General features: G+C 44.1%; 1 protein-coding gene across 2 annotated transcripts in view; it reads right to left on the bottom strand.

Moving 5' to 3' along the window:
* Positions 1 to 12147, bottom strand: part of THBS4 (thrombospondin 4) — a 52161-nt gene that overhangs the window by 16801 nt on the left and 23213 nt on the right. For both annotated transcript variants that reach the window (XM_070468613.1, XM_070468612.1), the window contains exons 3-10: positions 11008 to 11255; positions 8631 to 8739; positions 8180 to 8262; positions 7783 to 7834; positions 7359 to 7561; positions 5579 to 5716; positions 3277 to 3345; positions 620 to 772 (exon numbers count right to left, since the gene is read on the bottom strand). In XM_070468613.1, coding sequence (XP_070324714.1) covers positions 620 to 772; positions 3277 to 3345; positions 5579 to 5716; positions 7359 to 7561; positions 7783 to 7834; positions 8180 to 8262; positions 8631 to 8739; positions 11008 to 11255 — 1055 coding nt within the window. The remainder of the gene's footprint in view (positions 1 to 619; positions 773 to 3276; positions 3346 to 5578; positions 5717 to 7358; positions 7562 to 7782; positions 7835 to 8179; positions 8263 to 8630; positions 8740 to 11007; positions 11256 to 12147) is intronic.

The following is a 12147-nucleotide window of genomic DNA, read 5'->3' as shown; positions in this document are numbered from 1 at the left end:
ACACCTGAGTGGTGGGAGACCCTCGCGAGGCTGAAGGACTCTGCCCTCTTCCCTGGCCTCCCCTCCACAGGCGGTTCCTGGGCCAGGAGATGCAAGGGAAGGAGGAGCAGCTCCTCCCGAGCCTGGCAGAGACGGGCAGAGAACAGCGGGTGCTGGGGCAGGTGGAGGCTTCACTCCCAGGGCAGTTCATCTCCTGGAGTGTGAGGCCAGACTTGGAAACTGGACGTCCTCGGGGCGAGGACAAGGAGGAAGGGCAGTGTGCTCATGAAAACCAGCAGCTTACTGAGGGACTAATCGAGGGAAGGCATTTCCCCCGGTCCTGGGGCTCACCTCCTGGGCCTCCCACAGAGGGTGTATGGGAGCTGGGGCTCCACCACCAACATGCCCAAAAAGATGGTGTTGACCCACGGCCAAGAGAGCAAAGGTAGCTGATGGTTAGGTGATTTCAGATTGCTTCCCCAAAACTTCAGCTGACTCTGTTACGACCACATCCTTTGTTTGTTTTGATGGAATTGCTTTAGTTTGTGAGTGCTCTTACTCTGAAGCAAGCAGAAACCAGAGAGGGGTGGTGGTTCAAAGGGAATTTGGAAAACGACAAAGCAAGTAGCAGATGACTTACCACACAGGTCACATCCCCCTGCCTCTCTTCGATGCACTGGGCGTTCACACTGCAAGGATTCAGTTCTGGATCTCTGCAGTTTCTTTCCATTTTGCATCCCCTCATCTGATCACCGATGTACCCTGGTTTGCAAGGCCCACAGCGATAAGATCCCTGCAAGGAGCAGAGCGAGACGATGAGCCAGGGGCTCGGCCCTGGGAGCAAAGGGCCCATGATGGAGTCTATTTGCATATGGACTTGATGATGCCAGGACTAAGTGAGCCCCATGCCAGCCTCTGTTGTGTGTGTCTTATAACATCGTGTGAATGTTGAGGGAAACACTAGCAGACTGGAAGCCACAGCCAGCCACAGAGACATGAGAGGATAGAACCAAAGGCAGAAGAAGGCTAGCCAGGCGAGCCACTTGGTCTTGCCAGCTCCACTGTAGAGGGCCAGGAGGAAAGGGGTGGAAAACCTTAATGAAGTCCTGGGAGGTGGACAGAGAGAATTTACTTTGGGGACAAAGGATATGGCTTGGTTAAAAGGCAAGTTAGAAAAAAATTTTTAATTTTCATTTAAAAAAAAAACACTCAAGTGATGAACAGAGAAATGTCGGTGGCCTAGCACTGAGGATTTTTGATGAGGTGGGCTGGTGTGGAAGAAACCTGGCAGATGAGCTGTCAGGCCCGCTGGGAGAGCACTTCCAAGGCAAGTCTGACTTTTTTTAAAGACAACTTTACTGAGACAGAATTTACATACCGTGAAAGACACCCATGTAAAGTATACAATTCAGCGATTTTAGTCACTCACAACTCCTTAATCACTAAGTGCAGAAGATGCTCTCCGGTGATTTTTTTAAACATGTATTTGGCTGTGCAGGGACTTAGCTGTGGCATACATGATCTTTAGTTGTGGCATGTGGGATCCAGTCCTCTGACCAGATATAGAACCCAGGCCCTCTGCACTGGGAACATGGAGTCTTAGCCACTGGACCACCAAGGAAGTTCCTTTTTTTTTTTTTGCTGCACCACAGGGCTTGTGGGATCTTAGTTCCTTAACCAGGGACTGAACCCAGGTCCTGGAAGAGACCTAACCATTGGACTGCCAGGAAATTCCTCCAGTGATATTTCTTGGTCTGTTAGTCTCTCTGGACCATGGCCTTTGGTCACTTCTCTCCTTTTCTTTGCTCCTCTGCTCATCTTCCTTTGCCTACTTGTTCATTTTTGAGGTTCTCTAGAGTTCTACTCTCTAGACAATTCCACTGTCTACTTTTGTTCTCCTGGGGTGGCTTTAGTTATTACCTTCATGTCAGTGTCTCCCAGATCTATTTCTGCAGACTAGCTTTCTCCTGGTAAAAAGCTAAGCAGCAGTAAGTCCCAGTATATTAGCAGGCAGTGTCGTGAATAAAAACGGTTCTGCAGGCGAACTGGACATGTGTGGTCTTGGCCTAATTATTTCACTTTACTGTGCCTCAGTTCCTTCAGCTGTAAAGTGGGAATAATGATAGTGCCTATTGACAGATTGTTGTAAGGATTAAAATAAATGGCAATATTTATAAAATGCTTTGACATATAAGGAAACTAGGAACCTAGAGATTACAAACCTTTCCTAGGAACATACTCTAAGTGAGAAGCAGTGATATTGTTGTTTGGTTCCTCAGTCATGTCTGACTCTTCCCACCCCATGGACTGTAGCCCACCAGGCTCCTCGGTCCATGGGATTTCTGAGGCAAGAGTATGTGGAGTGGGTTGCTATTTCCTCCTCCGGGGGATCTTCTGACCCAGGGATTGAACCCACATCTCCTTCACTGGCAGGTGGATTTTTTTTAACCGCTAAACCGCCAGGGAAGCAAGAAGCAGCAGTAGCTGAAGCCACTAGTTCTTTCCTGACAGTCTACTCGGCTACACCTATCACCTTGGAAAGAGTCAACAGGAACTTCCAGAAATAAAACCCTTTTCCAAAGAGTTAAAATTTAGACCCCTAAGTGTTAAACAGTTTAATACAAATGACTTTTGAGAAGTTCTGTAAAAACAATGAATACCATTTGGGAATTGTCACCAGTAAAGTGCCTATTCTGGAATACTGAACTATTAATACAAACTAAGAACCTCTTCCTATTTAAAAAAACATGAGAATGATAGTATTTTATTAAACAAACATTCATCCAGAAGCCCAACACTGCAACTTTGAGAGATGATAAAGAACAAGTTTGGCATGTTGAAAATTATTATTTTGGACATGCTACTACTCTTGCTTGTGAGATCTTAGTCACCAGACCACGGACTGAACCTGTGCCCTCAACATTGAAAGCACACAGTCCTAACCACTGGACTGTCAGGGAATTCCATTATAAAGTTATTCCTATATAAAAAATTACTTATCAATTACTCTTACAGTAAAAACTTTTTCAGTACAAAACTTTTTATCTTTTGGCCATGCTGCACAGCATGTGGGATCTTAGTTCCTCAACCATGGATTGAACCTGCACCCCTGCATTGAAAGTGTCGAGCCTCAACCACTGGACCACCAGAGAAGCCCTCAGCACAAACTTTTGTCCTCATTTGCAAATCAAATATATTACGCCCATATGTTCTCTACTGCCCTGGGGTTATGATTTATAGATACACACTTGTTTTAATCACTGGTCATCAATAACAAGAGCCATGAAACATACTTACCAAAGTGTTAACACAGATAGAATTGAGAACACATGCTCCGTTTCGACACTCATCAATATCAGTGCAAACCTAGTGTGGAAGAGTTCAAAGAGGCACACTGTTTAAGTAGACAGGCAAATACATTTTGCTTTGTTTTGACATCTTTGGTTGAAGCGACAACATGGACTTTCAGAGTGGCTGGTCATCAGAGCACTGTTTCAGCCATCTCCCTGTGTTTGCATTGGTCTAGGCTCAACCTAATGCGAAGGGATACTTGACTCCCTGGTATTTAAAGCTGTTCAGAAACTTAACATGATTAGTCTGCTCCACAACCTCAGGAAGGTTCTGCTTTACCCTGCCTGGGACTCATGCTCTTCTACCCAAGGATTCCTATCTTTACTCAGTTCTGAAAAACCCTTAGTTCCCCTCTGCTCCTGTTCCTTCTATTCCTTCTTTGTAACTACACTTAAACAAATATCAGACTTTCTTAATCTCTTTTGACTCTTAACCTCTCATCCCTGTTTTCCATATTTTTCTTTCTCTGTGCTATATTCCAGATGATTTCCTTAGATATACCTTGTAGACAATAAATCCCCTGCTAGCTGTTTTGCTCATCTATTTTATTTTTTATGTCAGTTATTATATTTTTCACTGAATAAATTTTAGTTATTTTTTCAAACCTGACTACATGTATTTTTTCCACATTGCCCTATCCCTTAACTATGGTATCTATTTTTTCCTTTTTCTCCTTCTGAACTCATTTTATATTTGTCATATCCCCTCAGGGTAGCTTCTTTATATAAATTACATTTTTGTTTATAAGTATATTCTTAGTGGCCTTGATTTTGCTTGAGGGTGTCCCACGGGCCCTGAGTTTTGGAGTCTCTTCACAAAATGGTATCAACCAGGGCCCTGGGGATTTTACTGCTCTAAGGCTAGTTTTTATGTCAATTTGGGGGCTTGTTTCTTCATTCTATCTGTAACACAGATTCAGAGCTCACGACTTTATGTTGTACAAGCTTGGAGCTTTGATTTGCTGTGGGGAACCATGATTTGCTGTCAACCATGTCCCAAAACTGACATCAAACTTCCTGTTGCTTTGCAGGGGGATGACTAGGGAAGTTTTTTTCATCTCCTTTTAAGGAGGAGAGTAGCTCTCTGAGGCTTCTGGCTTTCTTCAGGGGTACCAGGTCTTTCCAAAAGTATCTGCTATACCCACATAGTGCATGAACCCCAGTGTCCCATTTGGGGGGCCTATACCCATCTCCCATTCCCCCATGAGCTGCTGTGGCATCAGCTTCCATCCACAGCTCTGAGTCTGAGTTCCCACTTTGCTTCTAGAACCTGCACATTTCCTTGTATTTCTTTTGATATTGCTCATGCATTAAAATTTGTTGTTAAATGTTAGCAAGTTGGCTCCCTTCGACTTGAGTTCCTTCTGCCATACTGGAAATCCACTGGAAGGGCTCCTTCTTAGCTGACCATAAGGTACCTTCTATTTCTTTTTGTCTGTTTCCCTTGGCTTAGTCTTGACAATTCTGTCTTTACAGAAGAGGAAGTAAAGCTTTAGGTCATTACTCTAATGACTTCTTGCCATCCCTGTGTGTCTAGCTTGGTTCCTTTTTCCAGCCTAAAAAATGATGCCCTCTAGAATTCTTTGATAGGCAGCTAGGAAATAATGAACCTCTGTCCTCTTCAAAGCTAATAATTTCCCTAAGGTAGTAAAATATATTTATAGACCAACCATTTTTAAGTGCTGAATACATCAGAAAGAATTTCATAGTCAGTTAGTTAAATAATGACCAGGATATAGTAGAACATTGGGAAATAAATGGAGACTGTCACAAACTGCTCAAGAGATTTTTGGCAATTTATGGCTGGTATAAGAAGGAAGGGGGGTTTCCCCGGGGGATTATTTCTACTCTTGAAATCCTCTCATCTCTAAAACAGCTTCTGATCAGCAACAATGACTCTATAGAAGTGACCTAATTTTTCAAAGCTTTTATTTGTTTCCCCAGTTCTTAAGTTATTGTGTCACTAATCGTTCAAATGGCTACCAACAAAATAAGCCTGGATCCAGCCACATATCCAGTTTTACCGCCTTCACTGCTTTTCTAAAGATACTCGATGATCCCAGTTGACTACCTGGCTCCTCACCAGCCTTTATGGACACGTATATTCAGAAATGAGTTGGAAAAGCCTGCTAATGTGCCCATAGTGCCTGAGGACATTCCACATGCCCTTGTGGAATGGAAAGAGATGGGAACCAACCAAAGGTTTCCTGTTGGCAATTAAAGATCAAAAGACCACCACTTCAGCCCACCTGCTTGTTTGTCTTGGCGAAATTGATCCCAACGCCCTGCATCATGGGCCCCGTGAAGCCCACCGGGCAGGCATCACATCTGAAGCCAGGAGCCAGGTTTACACAGCGCACGCCAGGGTAGCAGGGGTGGTATTTGCACTAGAGAGAAACAAAAATTTAGTCTGTAGCCACAGAGAGAACACACGCTCAAATGTCCATTCGTCTCTTTGCACAAACTTGTGGAATCACTTAACTATCCATTTTTTGGTGGCTGAAATGATCAAAGGCAATAAAGGCTTCCAATTTCATAGTGACTCACAGAATCTCTGACCCACATGGCCTGGAGGTTGCCTTGTTGTGATCTTCACTATAGTACAGAATGAAGCACAGCTGAGTGGAAAGGGTCCTAATGTTAACCAGTCTACCTCTCAGGGCAAACTCCCTGACATTCTAACTTGGAATTTTAAAATGTCTGGGAGAGAAAAATGCGGACCACTTGTCAGGTGGGCATTGAGTCCAAAGGCATTATTAAAGCAACTACTCAAAGAAAAAGACCTTGAGAAGATCAAGCCAGGGCAGTTGTCATTTCTTCAGTAAGATATGATTCATCAGGGGCTGTTCCTGACTTTGTACCCTATGAAGCCCATGGCTATTCCAAGGCTCTCAGTCTAGGAGATTCATTCTTCTGACTTTTTTTTTTTAAACCACTTCGACTAATGTAAAAAACATGACCAATTCCTGCCCTTTCAAAAGAAGGAAAATTCCAGTTCACAGATAAGATCCACATGCAGTTCTGTGAAACATGTGCAGATGCTCTTCCAAAGGAGGGATAACTAGAAATCATAATTGCTTACTACCTGGGGAGGTAATCGGCTACTACAAGGCTGTAGGATGCCTGTACAAAAGCTAAGCTCCTTCCAGCCTTCCTCTGGCCCGAAAGTGTGAAAGTGGTAGTTGCTCAGTTGTGACCGACTCTTTGCGACCCCGTGGACTATAATCTGCCAGGCTCCTCTGTCCACGGGATTCTCCAGGCAAGAATACTGCAGTGGGTGGCCATTCCCTTGCCCAGGGGATCTTCCTGACCCAGTGATTGAATCCTGTGCATTGAATCCCCTGCACTGCCGATAGATTCTTTATCATCTGAGCCACCAGGGAAGCCCTCCTCTGCCCTGATGAAAGGACAAAGGCACACGCTGGGTCAGCCTTGCCACGGGTTACGAACACTGCGTTGAGACTGGACCAGTGACTGGATAACTATAGTCCTGAAACAATCTCTGTCAGAGGCTTTGCCAGTTGGCCAAAACAGCCTGTATTTGCCGTATGTGTCTTTCTGTCTCTGTCTCTGGGCACTTTTGGTTACTCACAGATTATGGGGCCTCCTCAAAAGGTCTTGTTGGTTTGAGATTCCTCTCACTCCTCCATTGAGGAAGCCTGAAGAAATCAGTTGCAACCCCTAAAGTATATACCCTTACCCAGATGGCTCCCTTTCCACATTCACAAGTGTACAAAAAACATCACAGTAGTCCCAGAGACTGCTTAGAATCAGCGGTAGAGTGGAAGGCTGAAATCTCAGCATTGCAGCCAACACGCACCATCGCGGGGGAGGTACAAAGATGGCGGCCACAACCGCAGGTCGCGTCTCCGCCTCCCCACCACCCACGGGTCTCTTTAGATTCCCGAGGGAGTCGTTTGTATGTGGCCTGGAGGACAACCCAAGTCAGCCCTCAGTCATGGACCCGGCTTCTCTTCGCGTAAGCCGTAGGAGGGAGGCGACAAGGAGGCTGCCGAGCTGAGTGCTTACCTCATCCACGTCGGAACAGGCGACCCCGTTTCCGGTGTAGCCCTCGGGGCAGGGTCCGCACTGAAAGCCGTCCCTGGTGTCTGTGCAGCGCACGCCGCGGAAGCACGGGCTGGAGTCACAGCGGCGCGGTGCGGGTGTCGGGGATGCCGCGGGCGCCGCGGGCACCAGGGTGTTGGGGGTTGGAGACTGAAAGCTGAGCGGGCCTAGACAAAAACCATCATCGGCAGGTTTCTAAACCACCAGGAAAACAGAGCTGACACAGGAGGCGGTTCAGCTTCCCGCTGACTTTCTTTTCCCTTGCCTCCAGCTCGGTGCCAAACCTCCACCAACCGCAGCCGGCGGAGCCTCACCCACCCAGGCCCTTCAGCAGGCCGCATGGGCCTGTCCAGCTCAGAAGCATGCCAGTTACTAGAAAAGCACTTACCGCAAGCCTGGCATTCGGCTATGGTGTTTCGCAAAAATGATGTTTCCTTGACCTTTAGAAATGGGAAGGGGGGAAAAAAAAGATGGAAAAGGAGTACCTAATGTATAATCCAGGAATGAAAGAATCCACGAGTGGCAAACTATTAAACAGAACCTAAAGGAATGTTAACACGGCCCTGGGTGGCTCCCATTCTGCCTGGAGCCCTGGTGTGTTTATCACCCTGTGGCCCCCCATTCTCAGGGCCCTCCCAGCAGAGCCCCAGGGCGGGAGGCTGCATGGGGCCACCTGAGGTCTGGCCCCAGGCCCTTCCCTGCCTCTGCAGGCCTGCAGCGCTATCAGCTCCAACAGAGAGCGTCTCTGCTAGAGGGCTTTTCTGAAGGTCCATCCAGCTTGTTACCTGCTGTCTCAGAAGATCCTTCACCTCTCCCAGTAGCTGGTTTAGCTGTGACATCTGCCCCAAGAACTGCCGATTAAAGTCTCCTATAGGAACACCAGAAGGAAAGGAGCTATTTCTATAGGGACTCAAAAACAAATTATTTCCCAGAGAATTATCATGATGAAAAGCTCAGGGTATGAGAATTTAACATGGGGTAACATTCACGTAATTCGCCTAAAAAATAGTGATAATTATGCTGCTGCTCTAGTTAGTCCAAATTCCTATGAGTTATACAAATACAAGTGTGATGAAGATACCTCTTGCCCTGGACTTTGGCACAAAAGCCTGATTTCTGTAGACACACCCTATAGGACTGCCCTGCTGACAGCCCACCCTTCGGGGACAGGACCCAGCCCATGACGGGCCTGGGAGTTTACTGATGGAGGTGAGCAAACGGCCCGAGCACACACACCTGCGTTTGTGGTGGCCAGTGGCTCGCTCTGCTGCAGGAAGCAGTCTTGCAGGCTGGCCACCTGGATCAGCGAGCCTCTCACCACCAGCTTCAGCTCTTCCAAAGAGTCCTGGAAGAAATTGGATTCATACCACACATTGCTGATGCCACTCAAAAGCCAGTGGGCATGCAGACTCACAATTTTCATAACACAGTATGCCTGAATACTTGGACTCTGACATCTTACATAATTTTGTGGGTTTGCATTTTTTCCTGAAGCCCGCGAGCCCTGCCCTTCTGACTGAAGCAAATATGGAAGCAGCCAGCAGCTTAGGAGAGTGCTGGCATCCAGTGTGGTCTGAGAGTTCATCAAGGTGACTTGGAGAAAAGAAAAGGCCCTTTTCCTTCATGGTAAACAAGTTCTTTTGTGGTAGGAGCCTCTTAAGAATTGTGTGTTTATGGAGTTTAGATTGGAATGAGTAAGACATTGATCCCAATTTTAAACACTATTATTTTTAGGATGTCTTGGCTCCAGGTTTTAGCAAAGTCTCTTGTTTCTCAAAATTCGGTTTCCGGATTATGAGAAAGAATACATAGTATATTCTATGATGTACATTTTTGTACGTTTTCATGTATTTTCACATTACTGGATGATAGCAATCATTCATTGTTAGTCAAGTTAATTTTCTCACCCCTTAATTTTGTAGCTTTTACCTGTACCCATTATTTTATACACAGATGATAGAAAACGTTTATGTTAACTGCTGATGTGAGGTCTTCATCCTTATTTTAGAAATGAGCATGCTGACAATTTTCAGAGGGACTCTGCTTTTCAACTTAGTTAAGATGTATGCAACACGTTTTATGTATATTGTGTTGGAACCAGACCATAAATTCTATGGAGGCCATGACTATTTTGCCAACTATGGGATACCTAATGCCTAGAATGTGCATATTGACTGACTGACTGAGTAAATGAGAAGATGAATATGAACATAGAGCATTGTGGTCCTTGCTGACAATCAAAGGAAGTAGAGTCGGGGGGAGGGGAAACCCAAAAAATTCCATCTATTTCTGATGTCCTTGGCTTTTAGAAATTGACTTATTTGGTGGTGGATACTAATTTCTGAAATAGTGACATAATTTCTTACTGTCATTCTGACTATCTGGGATACTTTGGGGACTCAGAAATAAAATTTAGCATATCTCTTTTTTTTTCTCTTTCCATAAATCTACACTAAATATATATATATATCTTTCGCTCACTCTCTAAATGCAGATTTCAGTCTTGAAATTTCTGCTTGAAAATGCTCTCTATATTTTAAGCACAAATTCTAGTATCTGATTCATAGTTTTTATATTATTATCTAAAGTTTCTCAGCATTCCTAGTTATAACTGAAATTGCTGTTTATAACCTGCTTCTTTGTACAAAGGGCTCAGAACACCTTGGTTCTGGGTTGGCCAAAAAGCTCGTTCAGATTTTACCCATAACATTGTGCAGAAAAACCCAAATCAACTTTTTGGCCAACACTATACAAGCATATATAAATAAGTTAAAGCACATATAATAAAGTAATGAAACAGAAATGGAAAATTGTGATTGTGATAAATAAGACAACAACAATATGGGCCACAGTGGATGAACATGGTTATTGATTTTGGCACTGACTTCCATATCAGATGAAATTCAGGAACTGTGACCAATTATAGTAATTATTGGAAAAGACAAAGAATACTAATTATTTATAGGAAATGGAGTATTTCCTCCATTTCCTATAAATAATAAAATTATATTTTGTTTTTTAACAAAATTATAGAAGGAATATATGTGGCAATTTCTATAGCAGGTGCAAGGACATAATGGAAAAAATACCACCAACTAAAACAGAAGACAGAAGTGATGTGATATGTAAGGCCTCGTGGAAGTAAGTTGGCAATAAGGTTCTTTTTGTTAGAGATGCTCTAGTAAGACCTATGGAAAATGTTGTTCCAGGTGTTTGGCAAGTTCCAGTCATTCTTTTTTACTTCTATTAAAAAATCATACTTTTATGAAAGATTAAAAATAGATCATCTTACAGCCCTAAGATAGTTTTAAAAGTTTTTGCTATTCCTTTTCTACTTTATAATTCTATGCCCAAAGTCTCCACTTATCTAAAGGAGTAGTAGCTCTCAATTTTGACTTCACATTAGAATCAGTATTTTTAAAAGGACTGATGCTGAGGCATCACCTCCATAGATGGATTTGTCTGGAGTGTGAGTCATCTAGCAGTTGGTTTTTATGTGTAGTAAGTGGTTCTAATATGCAGTCAGAATTAGACCCATTCTTAACCTCAGCCCACTCTTCTGCATTCTCAGAAACCATCCTTCCACTTTGGAGAATGGTCTGTGGGTTCTTACGTGTGCCTTCCTCTGGAAAGTCCTCAGTTCCACAGCCTCGGGACTCTGGGCGAGGCCGGAGAAGGCTCTGGGGAGGTTGTGGATGGAGTCCACTCGGGTACAGTCCAGGAACAGCTCCACAGAGCCGGCACCCCGGTGCAGGTTGGTCAGTCTCAGCAGCAGCCTGTGCCTCCTGCCGTCAGCCAGCTGCAGGTTGTTGAAAACCACCAAGTGAATCCTCCCGTCGTTCTTCAGGTAACGGAGGACGGCTGGAACCAAGCACCGACCAGTGAATGATGAGAGAAGGGAAGAGGGGGTGGCTCTGTGCCGAACAGCCTCCAGGTGACAATGACAAGGCCAGGTCATCGGAAAGATGCACGCAAGTCAGAATCATAAATGTTCAACCTTTTGTGTGCACTGGCCACCCACTGTTGCTGGGGATGTTTCGTGCTCATGAAAAGAGATGATAAGTAGTAAATTTGAAAACAAACAATATAATTTCAGATAATGAAGAATACACTGAACAAGCAGAACACAGTGAAAGTCAATTAACATCCAAGTAAGCTCCTGAGGGCATGAATTCATTAATTCTCCAACACTTCCTGAGCACTACTATGGGGATGGGTGCTGCCCTTCGTTGTTTTAAACATTTATATTCTATTCATTGCAACCCTATGAAACTGAAATTAACTACAGGTGAGGAAAGTGAAGCTCAGATAAGTGAAGTAACTTGCTCAAGGATATAGTAAGTGACAGGACTAGAATTTAAAGCCGAGTGTGGTTTATTCCATGGCTAAAGAATGCTAGGCCTGGATGGGGTTTTGTGAGCATATGTTGGATCAGGTGTAATCCGTTGTATTATCCCTCAGTAAAACCTATTTTCAAATTTTAACAATGCTCAGTTAGAAAACCAAAGGTATCCATGGATGCAAAAGAAAGACTCCATGGGAGATCCACTGCCTTACATAAAAAGATATTCTCAGTATCATGTTGAGTGAAAAAAAGTTACGGGTCAATATAGGTTCACTCCAAAAAAAACTATGTATGCATGTACATACAGTATACACACAGATACAGAAAATTAGAAAATATTTGTATGGTCATTTCTGGGTGCTTGGTGATATGTGTTTCTTTTTTCTTCATTTTCATTGTCTGATTTTT

Source organism: Odocoileus virginianus, chromosome 6 (genome assembly GCF_023699985.2).
Source record: "Odocoileus virginianus isolate 20LAN1187 ecotype Illinois chromosome 6, Ovbor_1.2, whole genome shotgun sequence".
Lineage (NCBI taxonomy): Eukaryota > Metazoa > Chordata > Mammalia > Artiodactyla > Cervidae > Odocoileus > Odocoileus virginianus.
This window is presented reverse-complemented; position numbering and strand designations above follow the sequence as displayed.